Raw genomic sequence first — 26,140 nt, 5'->3', positions numbered from 1 at the left:
TGTTCTGGTGAAAAGAAATATGAATCATTTCTTTTCTAATTCCTAGGACATCTTCAGGTTTCCTTGTGCTTTCTTAAGAATTCTCAAACACTTCAGCAGCTTCCTATATTGATTGTACTTACTGCCTCCCCTCCTCCCACCCTGGCCCCCCAATTCCCCCTACCCCAGCCTGGGGCTGCGGATGGAAGGAGGGGAGACTGGGGCCAACCTGGCTCCAAGGCCCCCCTGGCCCCCTGGCCCCGTGGGCCTGTCATGGCGGCCCAGCCCCAGCTTAGGTGATGATCTCAGCTTGCAGAAGGAGAAGAAAGGAATAGAGGGGGCTGGGGGTCCGGGCGGCGCGCACACAGCCCCACCTGCAGGCCCGCAGGCAAGCCGGGCGGGATCGTCGCCCGCTGGCTCCCCGCCTCCAGCGGCGCGGGGCCCACTCGGACCCCGGGCTCCTCCTCGCGCCCCGGCGCCCACTTGGGGGGCCGGCGGCCAGGCCAGGGGCGCAGCCACCGGAGCCCGGGGAGGACGCCAGCGCCCCGGAGCGCCCCCGGCCCGCGCGGGGCCCCACAGCACCGGGCGGCCTCCCCGCCCCCTCCGCGCGTCGCCCCGCCGCCCTCGGCCCCCACCCACCGCTCCTCCCCTCTCCCCACCCTCCGCCCCCGCCCCGCCTCCCCCTCCGCCGCGCCCGCCGCTGGAGCAGCTCCGGAGCCGCCCGGGCCGGAGCGCAGCGGCGAGGCCACCGCACCTGCAGCGCGCCCGGCGGCCGGACCTGGCCCCTCGCCTCCCGCCTCCCGCCTCCCGCCGCCGGCTCCCGGGCGCGGGTCCCCCCGGACGCCCGGGCCCCCGATCGGATCGGCCGCGATGACCACTTCCCTCCCGGACGGCCCGGGCGCGGCGGGCAGGGCGGCCGCCCAGGTGTGCGGCGCGGCCCGGGGGAGGGGCGATGCCCGGGACCTGGCGCCGGGCCCCGGGCTGCCCGCGCGCGCGCTCCCCGCCCCGGCGGCGGACAGGTAGGAGCCTGCGGGCCGGGAGGGGCGGGCGGGCGGCCGGCGCGGGGGCGAGGGGGCGGGCCCGGGGGGTGGGGTGTGTGTGTGTGGGGGAGCCATGTGCCCAGAGCGGGGCCAAGTTTGGGAAAGTCTCCGAAGACCAGTCCCTCGGAGCTGGCAGCCACCGGGGCGGCGGGACATTGCGATCTGGAGGAGCCTTATAAATAGCATCTCCGCTCCGGGAGAGCCCGGCTCTGCCCATCCCGCTGCCCATCCCTGCGAAGCGGGAGGCCTCGCTTCAGGCTCACCGCCCACCCCCTTCATTCTTCCTGGCCCTGTATTTAAAATATAAATAAATAAATAAATAACGCTTTTTTATAGATCTTTAAAAATATTTTATTGATATTTTACAGAGAGGAAGGAAAAGGGATAGAGAGTTAGAAACATGGATCAGCTGTCTCCTGCACACCCCCCTACTGGGGATGTGCCTGCAACCCAGGTACATGCCCCCTGACCAGGATCAAACCTGGGACCTTTCAGTCCACAGGCTGACTGAGCTCTATCCACTGAGCTGAACCGGTTTCGGCTTATTTTATAGATTTAAAAAATCCTACCTTAAACGAGTTCACCTCCCACATAGAGTCTTACAGCGACCCCGAAGGAGAGAGAGCATGGATTGACACTTGAGCAGTGAAAGAATAGAGGCTTGGGAAAGGTCTCCCAATTGCCATAGCATTCAGCACGAAGTGCCTTTAGAGTTCACGGTTTTACACTTGCTTTAGAAAAGGAAAGGGTTGCAACCATACGCAATTCTCGAGTCCTTTACATGCATACATGTAATGGGTACTTTCTCCAGATTTTCAAAGTGCTTCAACTTCACTGAAGTTAAAATTACTTTCCAGTAGACTAGATATTTACACTTGCAAGTTCTATTCACTTACCTCCTCAAGCCTTGTGATTTGGTATCTATAAGTGCTTGAAAAGCCAACAGACTGTGTGTGGGCAACATTGTGAATGAAATTTGAAGTGAGATGAACACAGCTATAATTAATAAAGCATAACTTCCAAAAGTGATTAGTAAAATAGCGAGGGATGAATTCACTCTATTTTTTATAGACTTTGTCAATTTAATGGATGCATAATAATGCCTAACTCCTAAAGGTGATTCTTGCATTCATAAATATATAGTATGTATTTGGGCTTCAAGGAAATGATCAAAGTGCTGGAAATGGGGTTTCCATGCCTGGTGACTTTTTATCCCCCCTCTTCCCAAAGGATAGGAAACTATACATGATTGAATATTAATTAGCATTTTATTTTAACCCACAGAAGGTACATCACAGACGCTTGTCACCAAGTGGTGCATGTTAGCCTTAGCTTTTTAATTCTGACAGCAATTACATTTTACTTTCTGTTTTATGTAAATTACATCCTATGTTCTCTTGGTGTAGGAGAAAAAAGAAAGATCTTGATGTTCTGGAAATGTCATCTATTCCAAACCCTTTTCCTGAGCTATGCTGTTCCTCATTGACATCTGCGTTATCGACAGACCTGCTTCCCAAAACAAACTCAAGAAAAAAACAGGTATGCATTTTAAAAATCTAATTAAAAATTATCAGGAGTCCTAAATCTATACAGTCTTTACAATGCTCAATAACTTGCAATATTAATAAAGGCCTATTTTATTTTTATTTATTTTTAAATAAATAAAATTTTATTTTTATTTAAAAATTTTTAAAAATTTTATTGATTTTTTTACAGAGAGGAAAGGAGAGGGATAGAGAGTTAGAAACATCGATGAGAGAGAATCATCGATCAGCTGCCTCCTGCACACCTCCAACTGGGGATGTGCCCGCAACCCAGGTACATGCCCTTGACCAGAATCGAACCCGGGACCTTTCAGTCAGAAGGCTGACACTCTATCCACTGAGCCAAACCGGTTTCGGCTAAAGGCCTATTTTAAATAAGTCTATTGACTGACATAGTTCTTTGGCATTATTTGCCCGTAAGGCCTCAGTTTTCACAGTTGTATGATGGGAATGTTGAAGCTTACCTGTCAGGCCTGGCCAGGTGGTTCAGTGGTTGAGCGGCGACCTATGAACCAGAAGATCATGGTTTGATTCCCAGTCAGGGCACAAGCCCAGGTTGTGGTCTTAATCCCCAGTGTGGGCCATGTAGGAGACAGCCCATCAATGATTTTTCTCTCATCATTGATGTTTCTCTAGTTCACTCTCCCTCTCCCTTCCTCTCTGAAATCAATAAAAATATATTAAAAGAAAACAAAACATGTAGCTGTCAGGTTTTGGGGATGGTTTAAATGACAAAATATCTGCATGTGTAGAGTCTGAGAGCTTTTATTATTCACAGAGTAAGTGGAAGAGGTCTATGTGATACTAGATTATCAATTGTAGGTAAGGAATTGGAAAGGGGGTGATATGGGGATGTGAAGGGGATTGGCTGGTTAATATCTTTTTTAATCTTTCATATTTTCAACCCAAACCAACCTCATTTGCTAAAGAAAAGTGATATAGTGGATCTGTGGCAAAGGTAATTGGAGTTTAGGACCCCATGTCTTCTTTATTTCAATTAATTCCTCTTACTGAAGGTAGGAAGGAGATGACTTGTAAGTGATCATTAGAAGAGGGACTTTTATTTTATGACTAGAGGCCTGGTGCACGAAATTCGTGCACAGAGGGTATGTCCCTCAGCCCAGCCTGCACCCTCTCTAATCTGGGACCCTCAAGGGATGTCCGACTGCCCAGGCATCCCTTTCACAATCCAGGACTGGTGGCTCCCAACTGCTCGCCTGCCTGCCTTCCTGTTTGCCCCTAACCGCTTCTGCCTACCAGCCTGACCACCCCTTAACCATTCCCCTGTCAGCCTGATTGATGCCTAACTGCCCTCCACTGCAGGCCTGGTCACCCCTAATTACCCTCTTCTGCAGGCCTAGTCACCCCTAACTGCCCTTCCCTGCAGGCCTGGTTCCCCCGTAATTGCTCTCCCCTGTAGGCCTGGGTTACCCCCAAGTGCCCTTCCCTGCAAGCCTGGTTGCTCCTAACTTCCCTCCTCTGCAGGCATGGTCCCTCCCAACTGCCCTCCCCTGCTGGCCATCTTGTGGAGGCCATCTTTTGTCCACATGGGGGCAGCCATCTTTGACCACATGGGACAGCCATCTTGTGTGTTTGAGTGATGGTCAATTTGCATATTACTCTTTTATTATATAGGATAGAGGCCTGGTACATGGGTGGGGACCAGCTGGTTTGCCCTGTATGGTGTTCTGGATCAGGGTGAGGGTCCCCTTGGGAGATGGAGCTGCCTGGGCAAGGGGTCTCTGGTGGTTTTCAGACCAGCCATGCCCTCCAGCAACCCAAGCGAAGACCCTGGTACCCAGTTTCCCCGAAAATAAGTGTCTTATATTAATTTTTCCTCCCAAAGATGCGCTAGGTCTTATTTTCAGGGGATGTTTTATTTTTCCATGAAGAAGAATACGGTACACATTTATTGTTAAATGAAAATAAAGGAAATTTATTACCTGTATATTGTACGGTAGTACAGTAGTTGTCAACACAAACCAGACAAACTGTGAATCCTACAGTATCAAGAATTTACTCATTTATTCAATGACAATCATGTCATTATCTTCTGGAACATCATCATAACAATCCAATTCCTGAATTTCCTGGTGAATTTCTTGTGACTCCATTTCTTTCAGAATCAGTGGACCAAATCTCTCATGTTTAGCCTAGGGGGGGCTTTATTTTCGGGGGGATGCCTTATATTTCACTCAGTAGGTCTTATTTTTGGAGAATGTCTTATTTTCGGGGAAACACGTTATCTGGGATTTATTTATCTTCTATAATTGAAACGTTGTAGCCTTCAGTAGAGGCCAGGGCAGGCTAGGAACTTGATTTCCTCCATCACCAGGGAAACCCAAGCTTCCTGTTCCCTCAGTGGCCACAGCCATTTTTATTGGGATTTATCTTCTATAATTGAAATTTTGTAGCCTTCAGCAGAGGCCTGAGCCAGCCAGGGTGTGCAGGAAGCTTGGCTTCCTCCAACACTGGTGAAACCCAAGCCTCCTGTTCGCTCTGTGGCTGGCAGCCATTTTTGTTGGGATTTATTTATCTTCTATAATTAAAACTTTATAGCCTTGGGCAGAGGCCAAGGCAGGCAGGGCTGCGGAAACTTGGCTTTCTCCATTGCCAGGGAAACCCAAGCCTCTTGCTCTCTCTGTGGCTGTAGCTATCTTGGTTGGGTTATTTGCATACTCACTCCTGATTGGCTGGTGGTTGTGGCTTGTAGGTGTAACAGAGGTATGGTCAATTTGCATATTACTATTTTATTAGATATGATTTTCTTTCTTTATGAGTTCCTAGTGTGGTACCAACTTAAGCAAATTAGATTTCAAGATCGAAGCAACTAGGGGAGATCCATCACGATTACACATTTCCAAAAGAAAACAAAAAAACTTACTCTATTCTAGAATAATTATATCTTTTCTTAACATTCTTCCCCCAGTTCTGAACCAAGAAAACAAAGAGAGGCTTCACTAGGCAAAATGTATCTTATTCTTGTAGGATAGAAGCAATACATTTAAACAGTCAGATGCTTGCAATGGGGAGGGAGAGGCTCTGATCATTTTTTCCCATCTGTTGTTTTCTTTCTTTTTTTCTGCACTTTTACTACCTGTGATGGGTTCAGTAATGTGTGTTTATAGTTTTAGGAATGGAGGAAATACCATCGGAAAGAGATGAATCCTTGTAACATATAGTAGTAATGCCGTCCATGGAATGTTGTGTTTTGACAAAAGTCTGGTATAACAAGGCATATACACTGAGTAGCCAGATTATTATGATCTCTGAACACATAATAATCTGGCCACTAAGTATATATCCTATATAATAAAAGGCTAATATGCAAATTGTCCCCTCGACCAGACCAGACCAACAGGCAGGCCAGCCAACCGCCCAGGTCCTCCCCCTGGCCAGGCTGGCCAGATCCCACCCATGCATGAATTCTTGCACCAGGCCTCTAATATATATAATGAGTGGCCAGATTATTATGCATTCAGAGATTATAATAATCTGGCCGCTCAGTGTATATTTCTCTTTGGTGCAGGGGAGGTGAAATTTAATTGGTGCATGTACCTTTTGGTTAAGGACTGGAGACAGTGGGAGTAAACATTCCCAAAGCAGACATATGTTAGGAGTTATTCCTTAAGCGGTGGGCTGAGACTTTGGGTGGGGAGATGAACAAGAAAGAGACTTTCTTGAGAACTTTATTGTAGAGTGAGGTTTAAAGTAAGAGCCCAAGGGAAAAATGCCATTCTGAAGTGTCTGGGCCCGTTGAGAGCTTGGCTTTTGAGGCTATAAAAATGGAAGTGTGGATGATAGAGTTGACTGTGTGTCTTGCTGGTGGAAAGAATTGATTCTGGATTGTCCATGTGACTCAGAACGGGAGAAGGAAACGTCTGGTGGAGTTTCAGAGCTCTGCCTGTTCCTTGTGCCTAGGCTCTGAGACATTGAGCTAAGCAAAAATGCCATCTAGAGGGTGTTTACCAATGTGGGGCTTTGATTTGGGGTTGGATTAATTTTGTGAATGGATATAGAGAATGCCTGTGTCTAAGAGATGCATCGGTGGGGCAGGTTTCTTTTGAATAGAGGGATAAGTATTGCTTGTTTATGTTACTAGAATAAAAAGAGAAAGAGTGGGTGTGGATGTGAGGGTAAGCCAAGGTGTGCCCTACGTGTGAGTCGTCATCATCCTAGAGTAAGACATCTTATCTTGGGGAAGGACATTTCTTCAGATCAGGCTTAGCAAATGGAGCGATGGGATGAGGGTGCAGTATTACTGTCTCAGACTGATATCTTGCTCAGGCCTTGTGCCCTGTTTCCCCAGTGACCTTCTCAGAGAGCTCCGCACCCATAGACAGCTGTGCTGTTTCATGAGCAGAGTTCTGGCCTGAGTCCTAGAGACCAGTCCCAGAGGGGCGTTCCCCCCAGAAAGGGCACTTTCTGCTCATCTCTTCCTCCAGCCCAAGGATTGGGGTCTCTAAGAAGAGAAAGGCTGTCCCAAAGTGGAAAAAGGGAAGGTTCTTTTTCATATGTTTTTTGTTTTCTTTTCCCTACTGTGACTTTGCCTTTAGAACTTACCCTTTGTTTTTATTCCTTTGTATAGGCTCAGTTCTTTAGAATGAGTGAAGTTTTGGGAATGCATGATTCTATGTTAGTGATTTCCCCAAGGTCAGTCAGTGTCTTGGTAACACAGGTTACCCTTTTACAAGATGTTATTTGTGGACCAGTTGTCTCTGAACTTTGGTTGAGATGATGCAAATGACAGTATGGAATAGGGACTATTGAATACTGCACATGGATAAAAAGTTCTAGGAAACTATGTATCTTCTTTATATTCTCTCTTTTGGTTTGCTTAACTATTCCAGTCATTTTAGCAATTATTTCTCCCATTAGAAATGCTAAATTATATGTGGCTTTTCAAAACCAAAATCATTTTACAGGCTATATATATATATATATATATATATATATATATATATATAGTTACAATTTGACTTGCCTACATAATGCATGAGTGCTAAACTGCCATGAAACCACAAATAGGATATGCCTTATCTCTTTTTGCAAATACAATATCCCAGAGTATTCAGTATTGTTGGCATCTTCTATTTTTCTTTTTTTTTTTTTTTTTTAAATGAGAGCTAAAATGAGATAAAATCTGAATTCTTTTACTTACCCTCTCTCCTAGTATTTTTATAACATTGGCCAGATATATTTCCTAGGCATAGTTCTTTGTGTTCACCAATAAAGCAATTTCAAAGTGTATCGTCTTTTTGTACATGGACCTGTCTCATATAGTTGCTCTGGTTAATTGCTTACCAGAACTATGTAGTATATCTAATTCAAAATAAAACCTTTGAAGATTTTAAAGATAAAAAGACACCTATGAAAAACTATGTCATGGAATGTTCAAGCTGGAAGAAATCTTTAGGATCATCTAGTCAAATGAGCTTCTTTCACAGATGAGCAAACGGAGGCTAAGAAATGCTGTGGCTGATAGAGGCATACCTGGACCCAGAATCTGGCTTTCTTTTTTACTTTTAAAATATATTTTTATTGATTTCAGAGAAGAAGGGGGAGGAAGAGAGAGATGGAAACATCAATGATGAGAGAGAATAATTGATTGGCTACCTCCTGCATGCCTACACTGGGGATTGAGCCCACAACTCAGGCATATTGCCTGACATGTAATAGAGCTGTGCTTTCCTGGTTTATAGGATGAGGCTCAATCACTGAGCCACACTGGCTGGACAAATTTGGATTTCTTGAGGCTTTGACCATCTTTTTTTGAGGAAGGTACAATTTCCAAAGCAATGAAGAACCGTAAGTGTTCTTCAATTAATAATCTTATAGTAGTGTTGTTAGTGATAACTCTGCCATAATACAAGAGTAGGGGTGACAAATACCATTTGTTAATATTCTAATAGCTAAGGACCTGAATCTTTTTATTTTTTGACAAAGATAACTGTGCCTTTGTATTTTCCCCTTCTAGTTTTCTTCTCCATCTTCAACCTAACATTGATAGGAAAAAGTTACCAAAAAATAAGTTATATCACTAAATAAGATGTATCAGCATTGTTAATAACTAGCTTTTGTATGTAGTTTATGGTCCACAGGATGAGGTAAGAGATAAGGCATCTAACAAGCACACAAGTGAGTGGGTCTCTGATCCAAATTTTAAGCTTTAAAAAAGGAAGTCCAAAGCCAGAAGTGATTTGCCTGTACGTCTGCAGTTTATTTTTAAAAAAATATATTTTATTGATTTTTTACATAGAGGAAGAGAGAAGGATAGAGAGCTAGAAACATCGATGAGAGAGAATCATCAATCAGCTGCCTCTTGCACACTCTCTACTGGGGATGTGCCCGCAACCGAGGTACATGCCCTTGATCGGAATGGAACCTGGGACCTTTCAGTCTGCAGGCTGACGCTCTATCCACTGAGCCAAACCGGTTTCGGCACGTCTGCAATTTAAATAAAAGGAGATCAAAAAGATGATTATGCCTCTGTGTGCTTTGCCCCTCACCACACTATTTCTAGTGTATTCTGTATGCAACTAAATCTTTTTTGTTATTTCAGAAAAATAAAAAATATCTTCCAAATTATTAAGAAATGACTTTTCCATATATGCTCTGCCTTTGAATTTTTTCCCTTTCATTTGTCAAGGATGATAAAAAGAAGCTCATCTCTGTTCCCAAATTAGGGGCCTCTGATTTTAATCCTTTGTGATGAAGTAATTATTCCATTTTGTGCGATGCAGAAACTGTGTGCAGAGTCCATTAGCTACACTCTCATATACTCATTTCTCCAGTCTACACAATAGAAAACAATAAACTGCAGCCCCTATTTTCATTTATCAGATTTAGCAATTATTAGGATTTTGTATCCTTTATTTCATCTATTTCTTTAAAAAAAATTTATTGTCTTTGAAATTTTATAAAGTAAACCCTGTACATCCTGGTTTTGTCTGAATCTCTGAAAAAATATTCACATTTCCTTAAAAGGCCATTATTCCCTAATGAGAACATTAATTACTTTTAAAACCATCTATAATCAAATTTTCTCATTTACAACCATCTATAATCAAATTTTCTCAGTTGGAATGTTACATCAAATACTGAAATTATAAAATGGCTGTCTTTCAAAGTCTTTAAATTAGTGCTTTGGAAATTTAAATTTATTTTCACATGAAACATTATAAATTGTATTTAGGCCACCCAAGCCATTTTACAAAATCCTATCTGGTGTAAAATGAAATGCAGATATTATGTAAAGGCAAAAAGAATAATAGAAACAATACTTGCTTCTATTAGGGTTTCAGATAAATATGTCTTTCCAACAGCAATTACTACTTTTGAATGTTGGCACTTGATGAATATAATTTTTCTTGGAGAGGAATTTGAAAGTACACAGATCTTTGTAGCAATATTGAAGCAGGCTTTAGAACAGTACTTCTCGAAGTGTAGTCACTGGACCAACCTTCCTCAGAATGAGCAGGGATGCTGGTGAAAAATATAGAAACTCGAACCTGTTCCACCACCCACTGAAGAATAACTTCCTGGTGAAGGGCATAGGAATTTGACATTTTATTATTTTTCTCTTTGACATATGTACAAAATCAGGGGTATTCTTATCCTCTGCTGCTTTCAAACTCTGGGGCAATCTGACTTTTTAAAATTGTGGGCAATTTCGTTTAGTTGGTGAAAGGTAGGGATATTACAAATGGACTTTAGTCACTCTTTGGACCAGGTATTGATTGTTTGGTGGAGGAAACAGAACTTCACATGAACTAGCCTGAAAGGTTATGTTATAGTACCTGAAGGTCAAAGGTCACTGGTCTCATGAGATATTAGAAACTAGAAAGTCAGCAAAAATCACCACAGCCATTTTCTCCCTTCTCTTTTGTTCTCTCCCAAGCGTAGCACGTAGTCTCTGCTTCGTGTAAATCGATTTCATTTTATGACCTTCTGCAGTCCTGCTTGTCTTGATTGCGTGTCAGTGCATGTGTCCCAAACGGTCACCCAAATAAGTATTTCCTCCTGGTTACTGCCTGGAGTCTATATCTGGACAGAGATTTTAGCCCAGAGTGTTTAATTCTTATTCAGTCAGCTGTGGTCAAAGCACATAGGGCCCTGGACCAAGGCTCACTAAGCAAGGGTTGTGGGAACGCATGTTGTGAACTGGTGGTGCAGGTTCAGTAGGTATGGTATATAGTGGTGGAGAAGAAACAATGATGGCTAGGGACCCCCCAAAAAAGATCTCAGAAAACAAATACCTATAATAAGTGTATGACGTGGTGATCCATTGATTGGTTTGGCTAACTTAACCTATAGTGACCAGTTTCTTCACCTCAAATCTCTTAATTCACTTGGAGTCTATTTAATTGATATGGTTTCAGTTGATGCCACCTGTCAGTGATGGGAACCCCCTTGCCCATTGTTCTGAGCTTAGCCTCTGATGACAGGAGCTACCAACTCTGGTCTCTCACTCATTCATGCTAGTTACTTTCATTTGCAGCTGATCAATGATTCTCTTTCATTATTGACATCTCTCTCTCTCTCTCTCTCTCTCTCTCTCTCTCTCTCTCTCTTTTTCTCTCTTTCTCCTTCTGAAATCAATAAAAATATATTTTAAAATAAGCCAGCTTATATGAAATAGTAGTGAATTATGTTGTGTAAGCATCTGATCAGGGATAAGCAGACTTGGGAATTGTCCTTTTGGCACCCTAGATAAAGGACAGCTCACGGGAGAACCTGGGAAGTGACTACAAGCCTTTGCCAAGGCGTGGAAGCCGAAGGGAAACTTTTGGAATGAATTCACAAGAGAAACGGGAGAGCCAATATGGGGAGAACAGCCATTAGTTCTTGTCCTTCCCTTTGGTCCCACTTATTTAGTACTTTTCAAAGCCACAGAAAAAAACAAGCACAAATAGGAGGATATTCTTTTCTTTTTTTTTTTTTTAAATAAATATATTTTATTGATTTTGTACTGAGAGGAAGGGAGAGAGACAGAGAGTTGGAAATGTCAATGAGAGAGAGTCATCGATCAGCTGCCTCTTGCACACCCCCTACTGGGGATATGCCCGCAACCAAGGTATATGCCCTTGACTGGAATCGAACCCAGGACCCTTCAGTCCCCAAGCTGACGCTCTATCCATTGAGCCAAACCGGTTTCAGCATGGAGGAGGATATTCTTAACAATTTTATACATATTTCTCTCTGTTCCACAAGATCATTTGAAAGTTGGCTGTTTACTTACACACACTTTCCTATAGATGTAATGTTACACGAGGTGGTTAGGTTGGTGTGGCAGTCAGTAAAAAACTTTAAACCCATAATAGCGCCAAAGAATAGTTCATTTACAACATCCTGTTTACTATTTTTAATAAGTTTCTATGGAAAGAGGTGAGTCAGTATGATGTGATGAAAAGATATTAGGTTGGGAATAAAGAAACTTAGTTTTTTTTTTTTTTTTTTTTTTTTTTAAATATTTTATTAATTTTGTCCAGAGTGGAAGGGAGAGAGATAGAGAGCTAGAAATATCGATGAGAGAGAGTCATCCACCAGCTGCCTCTTGCACACCCCCTACTGGGGATATGCCTGCAACCAAGGTACATGCCCTTGACCGGAATCGAACCCGGGTCCTTTCAGTCCCCAAGCCGACGCTCTATCCATTGAGCCAAACCGGTTTCGGCAAGAAGCTTAGTTTTTAATAGGGTCCTGCTGATGGGTGAGGGAGAAGTGCACATTGCCCACACTTTCTGGGCCTTTGAGCACTGATTTCTTCCTATTCCGAGAGCCAATGATTCTGATAGCTCTTGAAGAACTAATGACTCAATGTAGTAGGTACAGGAGTCTTGGAAGATTTCTTTGGTTCCATTGCCCCAGAAGTTTTTTCTAAGCCTTTGTTCGATCTTCCTACCTGGTCACCACGCCTCCTTTGATAAAAGGTCCATTTGGGATTCCACGGGACAAGGAGCATAGGAGCCACGTTTGTGGAAATGATGGGGGAAGGCGGGGCTAGTTAAACCACAAATTGTGCATCAAAGTCAAGGTCCAAATATGAGAGAGTCAGAAAAGGTATATCTGGAAGGGGGGCCAGATTAGGTGACACAGTCATATTTAAACTTAGATGTATGGATGTAAGATTAGATGTGGACATCTGAGGCCGACGTAGGTCCAGTATGTACTTGGCTGTTCTCCACTGTGAAGTCATCCATTGGTTGCTCAAGCCAGAAACCTAGGAGACTTCTTTCTGATCTTTGTCAAGTACATCTCCATCTTTCATCACAATATGCTAGAATCCATAAACTTGTCTCTGTCTCCACTGCTATCATCCCAATTTAGGTCCTGTCTCTTCCTGTAAAAAAGCCTCATGAATGGCCTCCTTGCTTCTACGTTCGCCTATTTTGGTCTATTCTCCATTCACTTGCTAGAGCAAACTTTCAGAAATGTAGAGCATATCATGTCATTCCCTGGTTGAAAACTTTTCTGTTCCTTAGAATGAAATATAATTTCTTACTTTGGCCTATAGGACTGTACATGGTTTAGCTTCTGTATACCTCTAAAAACTCATCTGCATTCTACTCTTTGTTCATTATACTCCAGCCATGGATGGGCGATCCTACCTGTGTGTGAACTTGGAAAGCTTTTTTTCTACTTTTCCTGATCTTCACATAGCTGACACCTTTTTAATCTTAGCTCTCAGTACAAGATCATCTTATCAAGGAGGATTTCTGTATCCCTCTAGATCTATAACCACTCCCCTCCCCCACCTCCATCACATATCCTGTTGTATTTTCCTTAGCTATACATACCGTTATCTAAATTGTTTTGTTTTTTTTAAATATATTTTTATTGATTTTGTAAAGAGAGGAAGGGAGAGAGATAGAGAGTTAGAAACATCGATGAGAGAGAGTCATCGATCAGCTGCCTCCTGCACACTCCCTACTGGGGATATGCCCGCAACCAACGTACATGCCCTTGACCGGAATCGAACCCGGGACACTTCAGTCTCCAAGCCAACGCTCTATCCATTGAGCCAAACCGGTCTCGGCTGTTTTTTTTTTTTTTTTAAATATATATTTTATTGATCTTTTACAGAGAGGAAGAGAGAGGGATAGAAAGTCAGAAACATCAATGAAAGAGAATCATCGATCAGCTGCCTCTTGCACAACCCCTTCTGGGGATGTGCCCGCAACCAAGGTACATGCCCTTGACCGGAATCGAACCTGGGACCCTTCAGTCCACAGGCTGACTGTCTATCCATTGAGCCAAACCAGTTTTAGCTAAATTGTCTTTTTTCCTATTTGGTCTAATTATTATTTTTCCCTCTAAATAGAGTATGGTGGTGGGGTCATTATTTTGGGGTTCTTTGGGAAAAGAATAGATAATTGGATTATTGAAGAGAGTTAAAACCAATTTTAACAAATTGTACAATATTTTATCATATCTTTTTCTAATCATGATCAATCATTTTCTTCCTCTTCATCAAATTAAAAATATATATCCAATTATATTAACAGAGTCTATGAACAAAGATAAAGTTATATGTTAGAATACTGGACCAACTGGATTTAGTAGTATATACATTTTGCTTTCATTATACACATAGGATCATATGTAATGAAATTTCTGACTTTATACATTATTTCATAGAGTTATAAGTGAAAAGTACTTGTTGGGCTGCTGTACATTTTTCCAGCTTACTGTGTATTAACAAAAATTTACACATTTAGCAGAGTTTAGTGGAAATATCCATTGGGTTTATAATATAAGTCAGAGCAGGGGATCGGTGTTAGCACATTTTTAATTGTTAACTATTAGTGGCATAGTTGAATTATTTAGTGTTTATAATGTGGAAATGGGAAGATGTATACCCTTTAATATATAAGACTTTCCAATGGGTGTACAAAGTCATAGATTTAAGAAAATCTGTTTTTAAATCCCAATCTTCCAATGTACTTTTTCCTAAAACTTACCTTCCTGGGAACCCGCCAGTGTTCACAATAACTTCTCACCTGGTGCATTACCCTGGGGCATGTAAACCTCCGGGGCATCACATACAGGGAAAGCTTCTTTTAATAATTAATCAAAGCACCACAAATCAGAAACACTTCCTATCTTTTTATGCCTTACACATATTTCTTTGAAAGGGAGATAGGGTTAGAAATATGAGTTTTGGCTAGTGTTGAAATGTTCTGAATTTAGATAAATGATGGTGTGATGGGGGTAATGACAATTTTCATTTTTTTGTTTTGTTTTTCAGCTTTCAATTATTGTCTTCAGTTCTTCCCTCTCCTGTTGTCAGAGAAGGGATGGCCTTTGAGGGAGAATTTCCTAAGAACAAAGCAATAGTGCATCAGGGAGAAATAGGGAATGCTGAAAGTGGCCTTTGGTCGTGTCTTTAAATGCATTTTCCCTGCTCCCAATACTTAGGACCCATCAGTAGCTGAAAGACAACACACTGACAAACACCTGATGTGATATAGGTCACTGCTGTGGCGAGGATCCTTGGGAAGCCAACCTGAAGAGTAGGTTTGCCTATAGAAAGTTTACTAGGGAGAGCTCATGGAAGCATTACCTGTGTGAATAGACACAGGGAATAGACACAGCCAATAGCCAATCCGATAGGAGCTCTGGATCTGGGATGACCCTACAGAATTATTCACAACTAGAGGCCCGGTGCATGAAATTCATGCACTGGGGTAGGGGAGGATTCCTCCCTCAGCCTGGCTTGTGCCCTCTCACAGTCTGGGAGCTCTTAGGGGATGTCCACCTGATGGCTTAGGCCCACTCCCCTAAGCCAGAAGTCAGACAACCTTAGCACTGCTGCAGAGATGGGAGAGTCTCTTACTACCACCTCTGCGCTCATCAGCCATGAGCCTGGCTTCTGGCTAAGCGGTGCTGCCCCTATGGGAGTGCACTGACCACCAGGGGACAGCTCTTGCATGGAGCATCTGCCCCCTGGTGGTCAGTGTACATCATAGCAACCGGTCATTCTACCATTTGGTAGATTTGCATATTAGACTTTTATTATATAGGATTAGGGCAAAGGAGCTGGGCTGCCCATGAAGGGTTCTCTTCAGTGAAGTAGCTGGCAGGGAGGGCTTAGCCAGAAGGTCTTTGTAGCTGACACTCTAACATAGGGGTGTCGAACTCAATCAGAGAAGGGGCCAAAATCTAAAATCTAGCCTAAATCGCGGGCCGAATGGTTTACTGAACAGTCATAAACTGACAATGTCATAAACTGACAGAGGAGTGCAGTGATGACAGCGCGGTGCGGGCCAAATTGCAAGGCCTGGCGGGCTGGATTTGGCCCTTGGGCCTTGTGTTTGACACATGTGCTCTAACAGCTGGGAGGATGAGTGCTTCAGTGAGGAAGGTTTGGGATGGTGTGTCACAGAATCTGCCACCGTCAGTAACTGATTCTTTCAAATGTCACAGAAATTTCCCTCAGGGACAACCACATTTTTTTAGATAAATTAGATAAAACTCAAGGAGGTAATGTATACATGATTTCTTTCAGATTTTGTGCATGCTATTTAATATTGTGGTTAAGACCCATTTTATGAAATCATATCATGAAATATTTATTCATATGCTAGTCAATTCCCATCCTATTTTATTAAAAAAATACTTTAATGTTTCTTAATTTCTATTAACAAAAAATATGCTAGATGCTAGATTCATTTTTAAAAAACATATAACTTTTGCTTTCATTGAAAACATAAGACATTTTTATCACAATGTGATTCCAATTAATGGGACTGTTTTTAAAAAAATATATTTTATTGATTTTTTTACAGAGAGGAAGGGAGAGGGATAGAGAGCCAGAAACATCGATGAGAGAGAGTCATTGATCAGCTGCCTCCTGAACACCCACAATGAGACTATTTTTAATTTTGTTCTTGATTTCTATTTAGGTAAATAAAAAAGTTGAAAGTCAATGTGAAAATGACACTCACGCAAGGGAGTTTCTTGCCCTTTTTGACACTTCATCATACTCCTCAGAACTCTTAATTCTGTATTTAATTTTGATTGCTTTCAGTTATTTCTCTTATAAGATATAATCAATAATTTTGATAATCTCTTATTGTATAGAAAAGTAAAGCTGGACTTTATCTGATAGAGACCCTAATAGCTTTACTGGAAGATGGATCATTAAAAAGATTCGGTGGAATTTAAAACTGTCATTGCTTTTCATTACCTCTGCACTCTTTTCTCTCTCCCCAGATTCATTTTTTCTTTCTAGCTCATCATAGGTTGCCACATCTATGTGTTCATTCTCTGCCTTTTCCCACTAGAACATCAATCCTAAGAGAGGGTAGGGACTTTGGTTTATATACCGCTGAATCAGTGGAGATTGCAATGCCTGGCACTTAATAGACATTCAATACATTTTGCTGAATGAAAGAATAAATGAGTGAATAAATTAATGAGGAAGGATCAGAGAAGTGGTTGTTATTAAGGACAGAAATGAGGAAATATTTGGGAATTTACTGATAGTTTAATATAAATGATAAAGAATTTGCAATGAAACTTAGAAAAGTGAAATTTAGTTTAACTACTAAGAGGGGTCTGATGTTGTTAAAAGAGATCCTAGACAGGATAAACATTTAAGTGTCGATTTGTCGCTTTTAGCACCTTCTCAATTTGGGTCATCTTTACTTAGAACAAATTCTATTTTTTGTCTCTCTGGTCCTTTTATAAGCATTTTCAGTTTTACCAGCTCATGTGTGCCAGTGAAGAAGCATGTATACTTTATGGGCTGAGTCCAGTAAAAGCTTTTCACCCAACCCACATTCACAGTGGAAGATTACTGTCATTCTTGGGAAGGGTGACATATGCGTGTGAAGCGCAGTATTCAGATGAAGGGTACTTTGGTATTATTCAACTGTGTATTGGCAAGACTCAGGCCAGTATCTGGTTTCTCGTTGGAGACATTTTGCATTATATTACAGTGCTCTTACTGTGCGGTGCCAGGGAAATTAAGATCAGCTGGAACACTCTGTAGGTCATTGGCTTGGAAGCTTAGGGCACTGGGAACTTGATGTTTTGTTTTAATGACCTCATTTAGGCTGAACCTGCCTTTGTTCCAAAGGCATAAGGGCCCCTTACAAAACCAAGTCTGCACCTTTGGAGAGGTTTGGAGAAAGTGACCAAACTATTTAAAGGCATTGGGTCGACGTCCATGTAAAGAGTACTTGGTAAATTATGGCTCTTGAGCCAAGAAAGACGAAGAGGCACAATTCAAGTCTCCTCTACTTGGTTGTAGCCATTAAATGTCCTGGTGTCTGAAACCTATGTTGAAGGTTGAAGGAGGTAGTTTTAAGAAAAACGGAAGGAAGAAGTGTTGATAGGTCATGGGTCTTGTGCTCTGGCAGATGCTCTCTGTAGAGATCTCCAGAGGACATCACTCCCGTGGAATGAAGCACCCCCTGCATATTTCTCTGAGTGAGACGTGTATATGCACAGGGGGTGCCTGAGGATTGTGGGAGGGCCGCATGGGAAGTGGTAAGATGAACGTGGAGCATCTTTCAGGAACAAAACTTTTAATTGAAAATGGGGGAAACAGTTTTATATTTATATTATTTGTATTTATATTTTATATTTCTATTTCTATTATTTCTATTTCTATTATTTCTATTTCTATTTCTATTTCTGTTTCTATTTCTATTTATGTTTATATTTATACTTATATTTATATTTATAATATTTATATTTATACTTATATTTATATTATTTATATTTATATTTATATATTTTATATTTATATTTATATTTATATTTATTTATTAGAGGCCTGATGCATGCAATTTGTGCAAGAGTAGACCCTCGCAGCCCCGGCTTCATATGGAAAGTCATCCAGACAGATGGCAGTTGTTGGGTCGATTTGCATATTCTACTTTTATTATTTTATATTTATATTTACATTTATTTATATTATTTATATTTATACATTACTATTTTTAGAAGCAGAATCCACAGGTTATGTGTATATTTAAGAACAAATTAAATACCTTAGAGTTATTGCTTACCCTGAGATGGACAGGGCTGTGTGATTACTTTCTTTTGCATTCCGTAGTTCTGGTGGAAAACACTGAGAAACATTAGTGTTGTTTTCAGTTCTGTGGGAAGTGGCTCTTTGCAATCCTCAGGAGATTTGGTTATCATCACTTTTTTCCTTCTCAGTTCTCTAGACAAAGTTCTTTATCTCTAAAGCTTCTCTTATTTTATTGGTACCTATGCCATTAATATTGAGAATATTGGCCCAATTGGAGTGTCTCAGTTGGTTGAGCCTTGTCCTGCGCACTGAAAGGTTGCTGGTTTCATTACTGTTCAGGACTTATACCTGGGTTGCTGAGACATCATTCTTTCATGGTATAACTGATGAGCCTGATGGAACAGAACATGTTTTAGATTAAAAAAAAAATACTTTTATTGATTTCATAGAGGAAAGGAGAGGGAGAGAAAGATAGAAACATCAGTGATGAAAGGGAATCACCTCCCACACTGGGATCAAGCTCACAACCCAGGCATGTGCCCTGCCTGGGCATGGAGCCATCACCTAGTTCATAGGTCGATGCTCAACCACTGAGCAACACTGGCCAGTCCTATTTTAGATTTATCCAAAGGTTTCTTTCACTCAGCATTAGCTTGGACTCGATTAGTTTAGTGCTAAACATATAAAATTGTAGTCATATAAAATTTAAATATAAAAATGCTTTTTACTTCTTTGAGAAAAATGATTCTTCAAAAACAATTATTAAGACAATTAGAGGCCCAGTGTATGAAATTCATGCATGGGGGTGTCCAACCCTCAGTCCAGCCTGCAACCTCTCCAATCTGAGACCCCTCAAGGAATGTCGACTGCCCGATTAGGCCCAATCCCACTGGGATACCCCTCTCACAATGCAGGACTGTTGGCTCCAAACCTCTCGCCTGCCTGCCTTCCTGATTGTCACTAACCACTTCTGCCTGCCAGCCTAATCACCCTCTAACCACTCCCCTGCCAGCCTGATTGATGCCTAACCGCTCCCTTGCCAGCTCAATTGCCCCTAACTGCCCTCCCTTGCCAGCCTGGTCATCCCTAATTGCGCTCTTCTGCTGGCCTGGTCCCCCACAACTGCCCTCCCCTACAGGTCTGGTTCCCCCACAACTGCCCTCCTTTGCCAACCTGTTCACTCCTAACTGCCCTTCCTTGCAGGCCTAGTACCCCCACCTGCCCTCCCCTGCCAGCCCGGTCACCCCTAACTGCCCTCCCCTACAGGCCTTCTCACCCCCAACTGCCCTCTTCTGCTGGCCTGATTGCCCACAACTGCCCTTCCCTGCTGGCCATCTTGTGGTGGCAATCTTGTTTTCACATGGGGGCAGCCATCTTTGACCATATGGGGTGGCCATCTTGCATATTGGAGTGATGGTCCATTTGCATATCACTCTTTTATTAGATAGGATATGCTAGATTATGGAGGTTGGTGCAGTTATAAAGCAGTGTGATTTCTCTTATGCTGGTTTCCAAGGAGCATATATCCTGCCTTTATATTAGTGATGATACAATTTTCAAGATACTTTTGAATGTTATCTTTTCTATCCTTTGAATATCTTACTGTAGTAAGTATTTGAGTTAGTTTTATCTCACTTTTACAGATGTAAAGAGATAGGGTTAAAGATCGAGGGTTAAATCATACAGTATTGCATGACAGAGCAGACTTGAATCCAGATTTTCAGATTTCAATTTCAGCCCTGAATGCCTAACACAAAATTTATAGGTGGTCTTATATTAAAAACTAGACACAAAGTCAATATTGCAGATTTTTATATGGTGAAACATGCAGTGTGACAATAATAAAAAGACTTGTCCTTTAAGATGCACATGAAACCCATCCTTAATATATTCTGATATCCCATGACCTCCAGTTTTTTCTTATGGTGTTGGTATATTGTTTTCAGGAAACCAAACCTTTTCATTATTGTTTCGAAAAATGTCAGAAATCCTTACTGTTATTTTTTAATGTGTAGTATTTTGAATGATTTTGAGAAACTAGCAAGGAACTTGGATGATTCTGAAATCAGAACGTATTTTGACTGAAAGAGTTGTTATACTCTGAGGTGTTAAATTAATTTTCATTGACAGGCCCCTGCCTGAGATTTAATTGAGATTTATGTTAGTAAAAATCCTGCCCTGTGGCCTAGAGAACAAAGCTGAAGGAGATGGAGTGAAGAGGAATGTGTTTTCGCTTCCTTTTTTCTCTTGGACAGGACCCAGGTCGCCTCAGAAATTGTAGATGTTTGGTAGTGGACCTGTCCTGCCACCTTAACAAGTCCAACATCCATCACTGGAACACTTACAGGGCTATAAATACCGGTGTAGAGAAAAATGGTTTTAAAGCATGGGATCAAAAATGATTCAAATATTTAGAGATCGAATTAAATTCCATTATAAAAAAAAAGTTAGCAGTCCTTTACTTATCAATATGATACCCCATTCATCTTTAAAAATTTTTTTTTTCTTAATACTCACTGAGGATATTTTTTCATTGACTTTTAGAGAGAGTGATAGGTGGTGGGGAGAGAAAGAGAGAGAAACATCAATGTGAGAGAGACACATGGATTGATTGCCTCTTGCACACATCTTGACCTGGCCAGGAATGGAGCCTGCAACCGAGGTACGTGCTCTTGACCTGAGTCAACCCTGCAACCCTTCAGTCTGTGGGCCAATCTCTGTCCACTGAGCCAAACTGAGTAGGGTGAAAAGTTTTATTTTTTATTTTTTGTTTTTTATTTTTATTAGGCTTTAGGGTGGCAGTTCTCAAATCTTTGTAGGCATGTCACATACCTGGAGTACTTGATATAAGTACAAATGCCTGGTCCTCATTTCTGAGCAGTCTCGTTCCATAGGTCTGGAGTGGGACTAAGGTATTAAAACTTTTAACAAGCACTTGCCTGGAGAGTCTTATGATTCTGATGCAGGCTCTCCGTAGACCCCTTTTGAGGAAACCATGGTATCATCTAATTGAAACAGCAGTTGGCAGGCCATTTCCTCAACAGAGGAAGAATTGGGAAATCCACCTTCCTTTCTGGAAGTGGTCTTACTTGTACATCCACATATTTTATATATGCTTGTGGTTCTATAATATTTTTTCTAAAAGGTAAAACTTGTTTAAATGTTTTTCCTTCATTTCAAAGCTGATTAGCTTCTGCTTGAACTTGAAGTTGCATTATCTTTAAAAGGTAAATTGTATTTGTTGTTTGAAAATGAACCTCAGTGGCAATGGGAACTGTCAAGGCTCCAGGACTGTGGAAGTGGTGGTTGAAGTAGGTCACACAGGGGCGCTGTTGAGATATATTTTTGCTAGTGGTTAAGTTCCAAATGCAGACAGCAGAGGGGGCATGTTTTCAGTGACCCAAAGGATCTGGGACCTGATTGTTCTAGTATGGATTAGTCTAGATTGTATTGTTCAATTCATGTCATTTAGACTATTAGAGAAATATTCATTAAGATAAATGGTCTATTTAAGAAAGGACCATGTGATCAGAAGCCTTTATCAGTTAATTGTTTGAGGAAAAGTATTTTAATAATGCATTTAAATAATTCTGATTTCCAGTCACATTTTCATGATACATTATGAACAATGGTTCTAGATACCATTAGTCTTAGTTGTAAGAGTATGATACACTAAAGTGTTAGTTGACAATAAAACTAGAATTGGCGGATATGTCCTATAGATTATTTGTTGAATAAAGTTTCATAGTTGTTTTTTTTTTTTTTTTCTTAAGAATTAAAGATAAATGTAATTCAGGTCATATTATATGATTAGAAACATTTGAAATAAAATCCCATATCCTATAACTTTCCCCTCTCCTTCCAGATGTAAATATTTTATTTGTATAACCTTGATATGTACATCCTATGTGGCATTTTAACATACATGCTTTCATCAATAAATGCTCTTCAGTAATAATAGAATATTATTAATTATTATATTATTTTCCATATGAACAACTATAAACCTGCTATTGCCCAACCCTCTATAACTAAGACAAATTACAGGTATTTCTACTAGATTGTAAATCCTTGATAGCTGGGCTTGATTTTTTTCTCTATAATAAATTTTCACATAATTTTGAATGCTTAGCAATATTAATAATATAAATTAATAAAGATTAAAATTTTGACCTGTCTCTATGATCACATATCTGTGCTAGAGATTGGTTGAATGCACTGAAAATTATTTTATCCTGTAAATGCTTGCACATTCCCCTCATTTCTAGCTTCTATGTTTAATGCAAGTGTCTGTAAAATGTCAGTTTTTGCCTTTGGTTTTCTCTTTTACCATTAATTTTCCCTCTCACTGATGGTCTGGTGATACTGCTTTACACTCTTATTATGATACTATAAAATGTGGAGCTGTGCAAAGGCATAGGTGTGCTGTGGTTAATTAACTACTAATAAGGGGAATATATGATGTTATTTCTGTTCCTTGGAGTAAGACTAAATGAAAGTTTTGTAAGTTATTTCAAGGATTAAAGGCTCAATATTGGAAACATTTTTTTCCCAGCTGGTTTTTGATAACAAATGAACTATAGTTCTTTACTGAAGCATAGTAATGTGCACTGTGACCATTTCAGCTTTCCTCAAGGATAAGACAATAGTTATGCTTTAAAGTTCAAGGTAATTTTTGTCTTTTATGTTTCCTTGAGCCTGATTTGAAGTGTAAAAATAAGATGCCAAGATGACCCAACTTAAAGAACACATTATTCCACAAAATAGTATATTTGTGTATGTATCAGTTTTTTTGCTCTTGCTATTCTAAACTACTTTCTATTTTTATCTTCTAGACTAAATGTACTTTAAATAATGCTTCAAGTAATCAAGAGGGAAAACACAGCTATGAAGGAAACCCAAAGAGTAATTTTAAGAGAGACTTAGACTATGTAAGGAAACATTTTATTAAGGTTCTTGGTAATTCTTAGGGTTTTATGTTTTGTTTTGTGTTTTAGCACAACTGGAACTAATGTGGCTTGGGTTCTTTAGACATCCAGTTGGGCACAAATTCTTTAGAAACTCAATATTTATAAAGGTGAACCTTAACTCTGTTTTACTAAAACTTGACTAATTAATATCACATATATCATAGCTTTTATAAAAAGCAACTGTTATCACTGCTTAATCACTTTTGTTTTGGAAAAAAAATATATGTAATTAACATGTTCGAAGTTGGAAGTTGATATGTAGGTTCCCAATAAAGAATGCAGAAGTTTGGGAAATAGCTGGTCAAAGCGGCAGGCGCATGGGATGCCCAGAGAGCAGTAGCACAATGGGAAAGGAAATAAGGCAAATGGAGGTGGGCATTTAGGACAATTTTCAGAGACTGAGGACTATTTCTGCATGTTCATAATAAAATCGTTTGAAGAGTCCATGCTTCACCACGTCTAAAGCACACACAAAGTAAGCAATGGGAAGGTTAGTCTTACCATGGCTTCCCAGAATACCTAGTGAATAGCAAAGTATGAATCAGAAAGTTTTACCACTTCCAAAAGAGAAGACCTATCTGTACACACCCTGAAGAGTTTTGATAGACTTGAGATTCTTAAGGGTTTCTGTGATTTTTGGCTCCACATCTATAGTCAGTAATAAATATCATTCAGTGATTCAAAATGAGGATGACGCCTTCAAGGAAATTGTAACATCCTTCTAGAAAAACAATTATTCAAAGACTTTGCTGGTGGAAATTCAGATAATGATGCTGCATAAATAGTTCCATCAGGCTTTGTGTATGTGTAAGTAAGAAAGCTCTACTAAAGCAGCATAAAACAATACGAAAAATGTTTGGTGATTTGAAAAAAACCTTGCCTGATTTCTTATATCAATCTCTATTTGTTGAAAGAATATAATTTTATTTTATATTTATAATTTAAAATTATATTTATGTTTCAATAATTTATTTGAACTATTAAATATTAAAGAAAATTGGAAACTATATACAAATAAAATATAAAACTAGAACTACTGAACAAAATCTAAAAGCACAATTGTGTTGCTTAGAAATAACTCCCGCTGATGTCTTGGGTATCTGTCCCATCCTTCCTACCTTTTTAATGCATCTAAACATAATTTTAAAAATGTTTGTCAAATATTGTATATTGAACTAGAGTCATAGCTTTTAGCAGAAAAGGGCTCTATTGAGGATTTCTTTTCTTGTTTTACAAATGTAGGGTCTGAGACCCAAATGAATTGAATTACTTACCAGTACTTGGCCGTAATCCCTTTATCAGCCAGAGGAGAACCTGAGTTGATCTTTGTACAGTGTCACTAAGTGCAGGTCCCACACTTCCTTTAATTTCTCAGATTGTTAGCAGGTTGCCATGTACACAAGTGCCAGACTGTGAAGATGGAGCTGCATGAACACAGTGTGCCCAGTGGCTGATGCCAGCCACCTGCTTGGATCCCAGCCTGGCAGTGCCCAAGAGACAGGGCCTCCACGTCAGAGCTGGCTTGTTCAAGGTTGGCCCATAAGCCTCCCTCAGATCAGGAGTAGCCTATGAAGCAGAGCCCTGGACCAAATTTACCAAACGTGGGGCCCAGCTGCCCGGAGCAATAGCTACTGCTTTGGAGAAGGCAGTGGGATCAGGGGATGGTTTCAGAGGGCTAGAGAGAATGATAGAGAAGTAAACTGGTCTGAGGCCTTTGGAAACCTCTGGCCTCCAGACTAACCCCCCGAAGATTGGAGGATTCCAGTCTTTTGTATATCAGTCCTCTAGTTCTCTGAGGGTTAGCAAACTAACAAGATGGTATTGTAGGACCCAGGGGGGCCTGGGCAGAATAACTTTTCCCCTTTCACTTTTTTATTGAAAAAAGGAAGTACTGTTAAGACACGTTGAACCCAAGGCTCTGCTTTAGGTGTTATTGATGTGCATGAGGGGGAGGCAAAGAGAAGGAGGTAAATATGTGTGTGTGTATATATGTGTGTGTGTGTGTGTGTGTGTGTGTGTGTGTGTGTATGTGTGTGTGTGTTTGTGTTTTTTATTTTTTTATTTTTAGTCTTGAACCATCCCAAGACTTTTGGTACTCAGTAGACACTTTCAATGCAATGTTTTGTTCAAAACCTCTTACTTAATGGACTGGGATGGAAGGCGACCTCAGTGAGATGCTGACAATAAAAGCAAACACTAATGTAATCTGCCTGAGTCCTTTTTCCTTCCCTAGTCTTAGAATAGGGGTGTCGAACTCAATCAGAGAAGGGGCCAAAATCTAAAATCCAGCCTAAATCGCGGGCCGAATGGTTTACTGAACAGTCATAAACTGACAATGTCATAAACTGACAGCGGAGTGCAGTGATAACAGCGTGGTGCGGGCCACATTGCAAGGCCTGGCGGGCTGGATTTGGCCCGCGGGCCTTGTGTTTGACACATGTGTCTTAGAAAGTCTATCATTCTGCACATAAGACAAAAGTATCGAATGTAGTTTCATTCGGGTGTGGCCTAATGTCATTCGATGTATGCTTTTTATTCTGGGATTGATACATGGGAATAAGTTCAGTCTCCTTCAAGTAGTCACTAGGAGTTGACGTTGATTCTAGGGATGGTGCTACT

At 40.9% G+C, this 26,140-nt stretch overlaps 1 protein-coding gene across 1 annotated transcript in view; it reads left to right on the top strand.

Annotated features, from left to right (window-relative positions):
- Window positions 1-673: 673 nt before the first annotated feature.
- Window positions 674-26,140, top strand: part of GRB14 (growth factor receptor bound protein 14) — a 103,091-nt gene continuing 77,624 nt past the window's right edge. Inside the window, exons 1-2 of the mRNA XM_084891609.1 lie at window positions 674-998; window positions 2,426-2,558. Of these exons, the coding sequence (XP_084747735.1) occupies window positions 850-998; window positions 2,426-2,558 (282 nt within the window). The 5' untranslated portion in view covers window positions 674-849. The remainder of the gene's footprint in view (window positions 999-2,425; window positions 2,559-26,140) is intronic.

This window comes from Pipistrellus hanaki, assembly GCF_964339955.1.
Source record: "Pipistrellus hanaki genome assembly, chromosome: 8".
In the NCBI taxonomy this organism is placed as follows: Eukaryota; Metazoa; Chordata; class Mammalia; order Chiroptera; family Vespertilionidae; genus Pipistrellus; species Pipistrellus hanaki.
The sequence above is the reverse complement of the archived record's forward strand: the minus strand, read 5'-3'. Positions and strand labels throughout refer to the sequence as shown.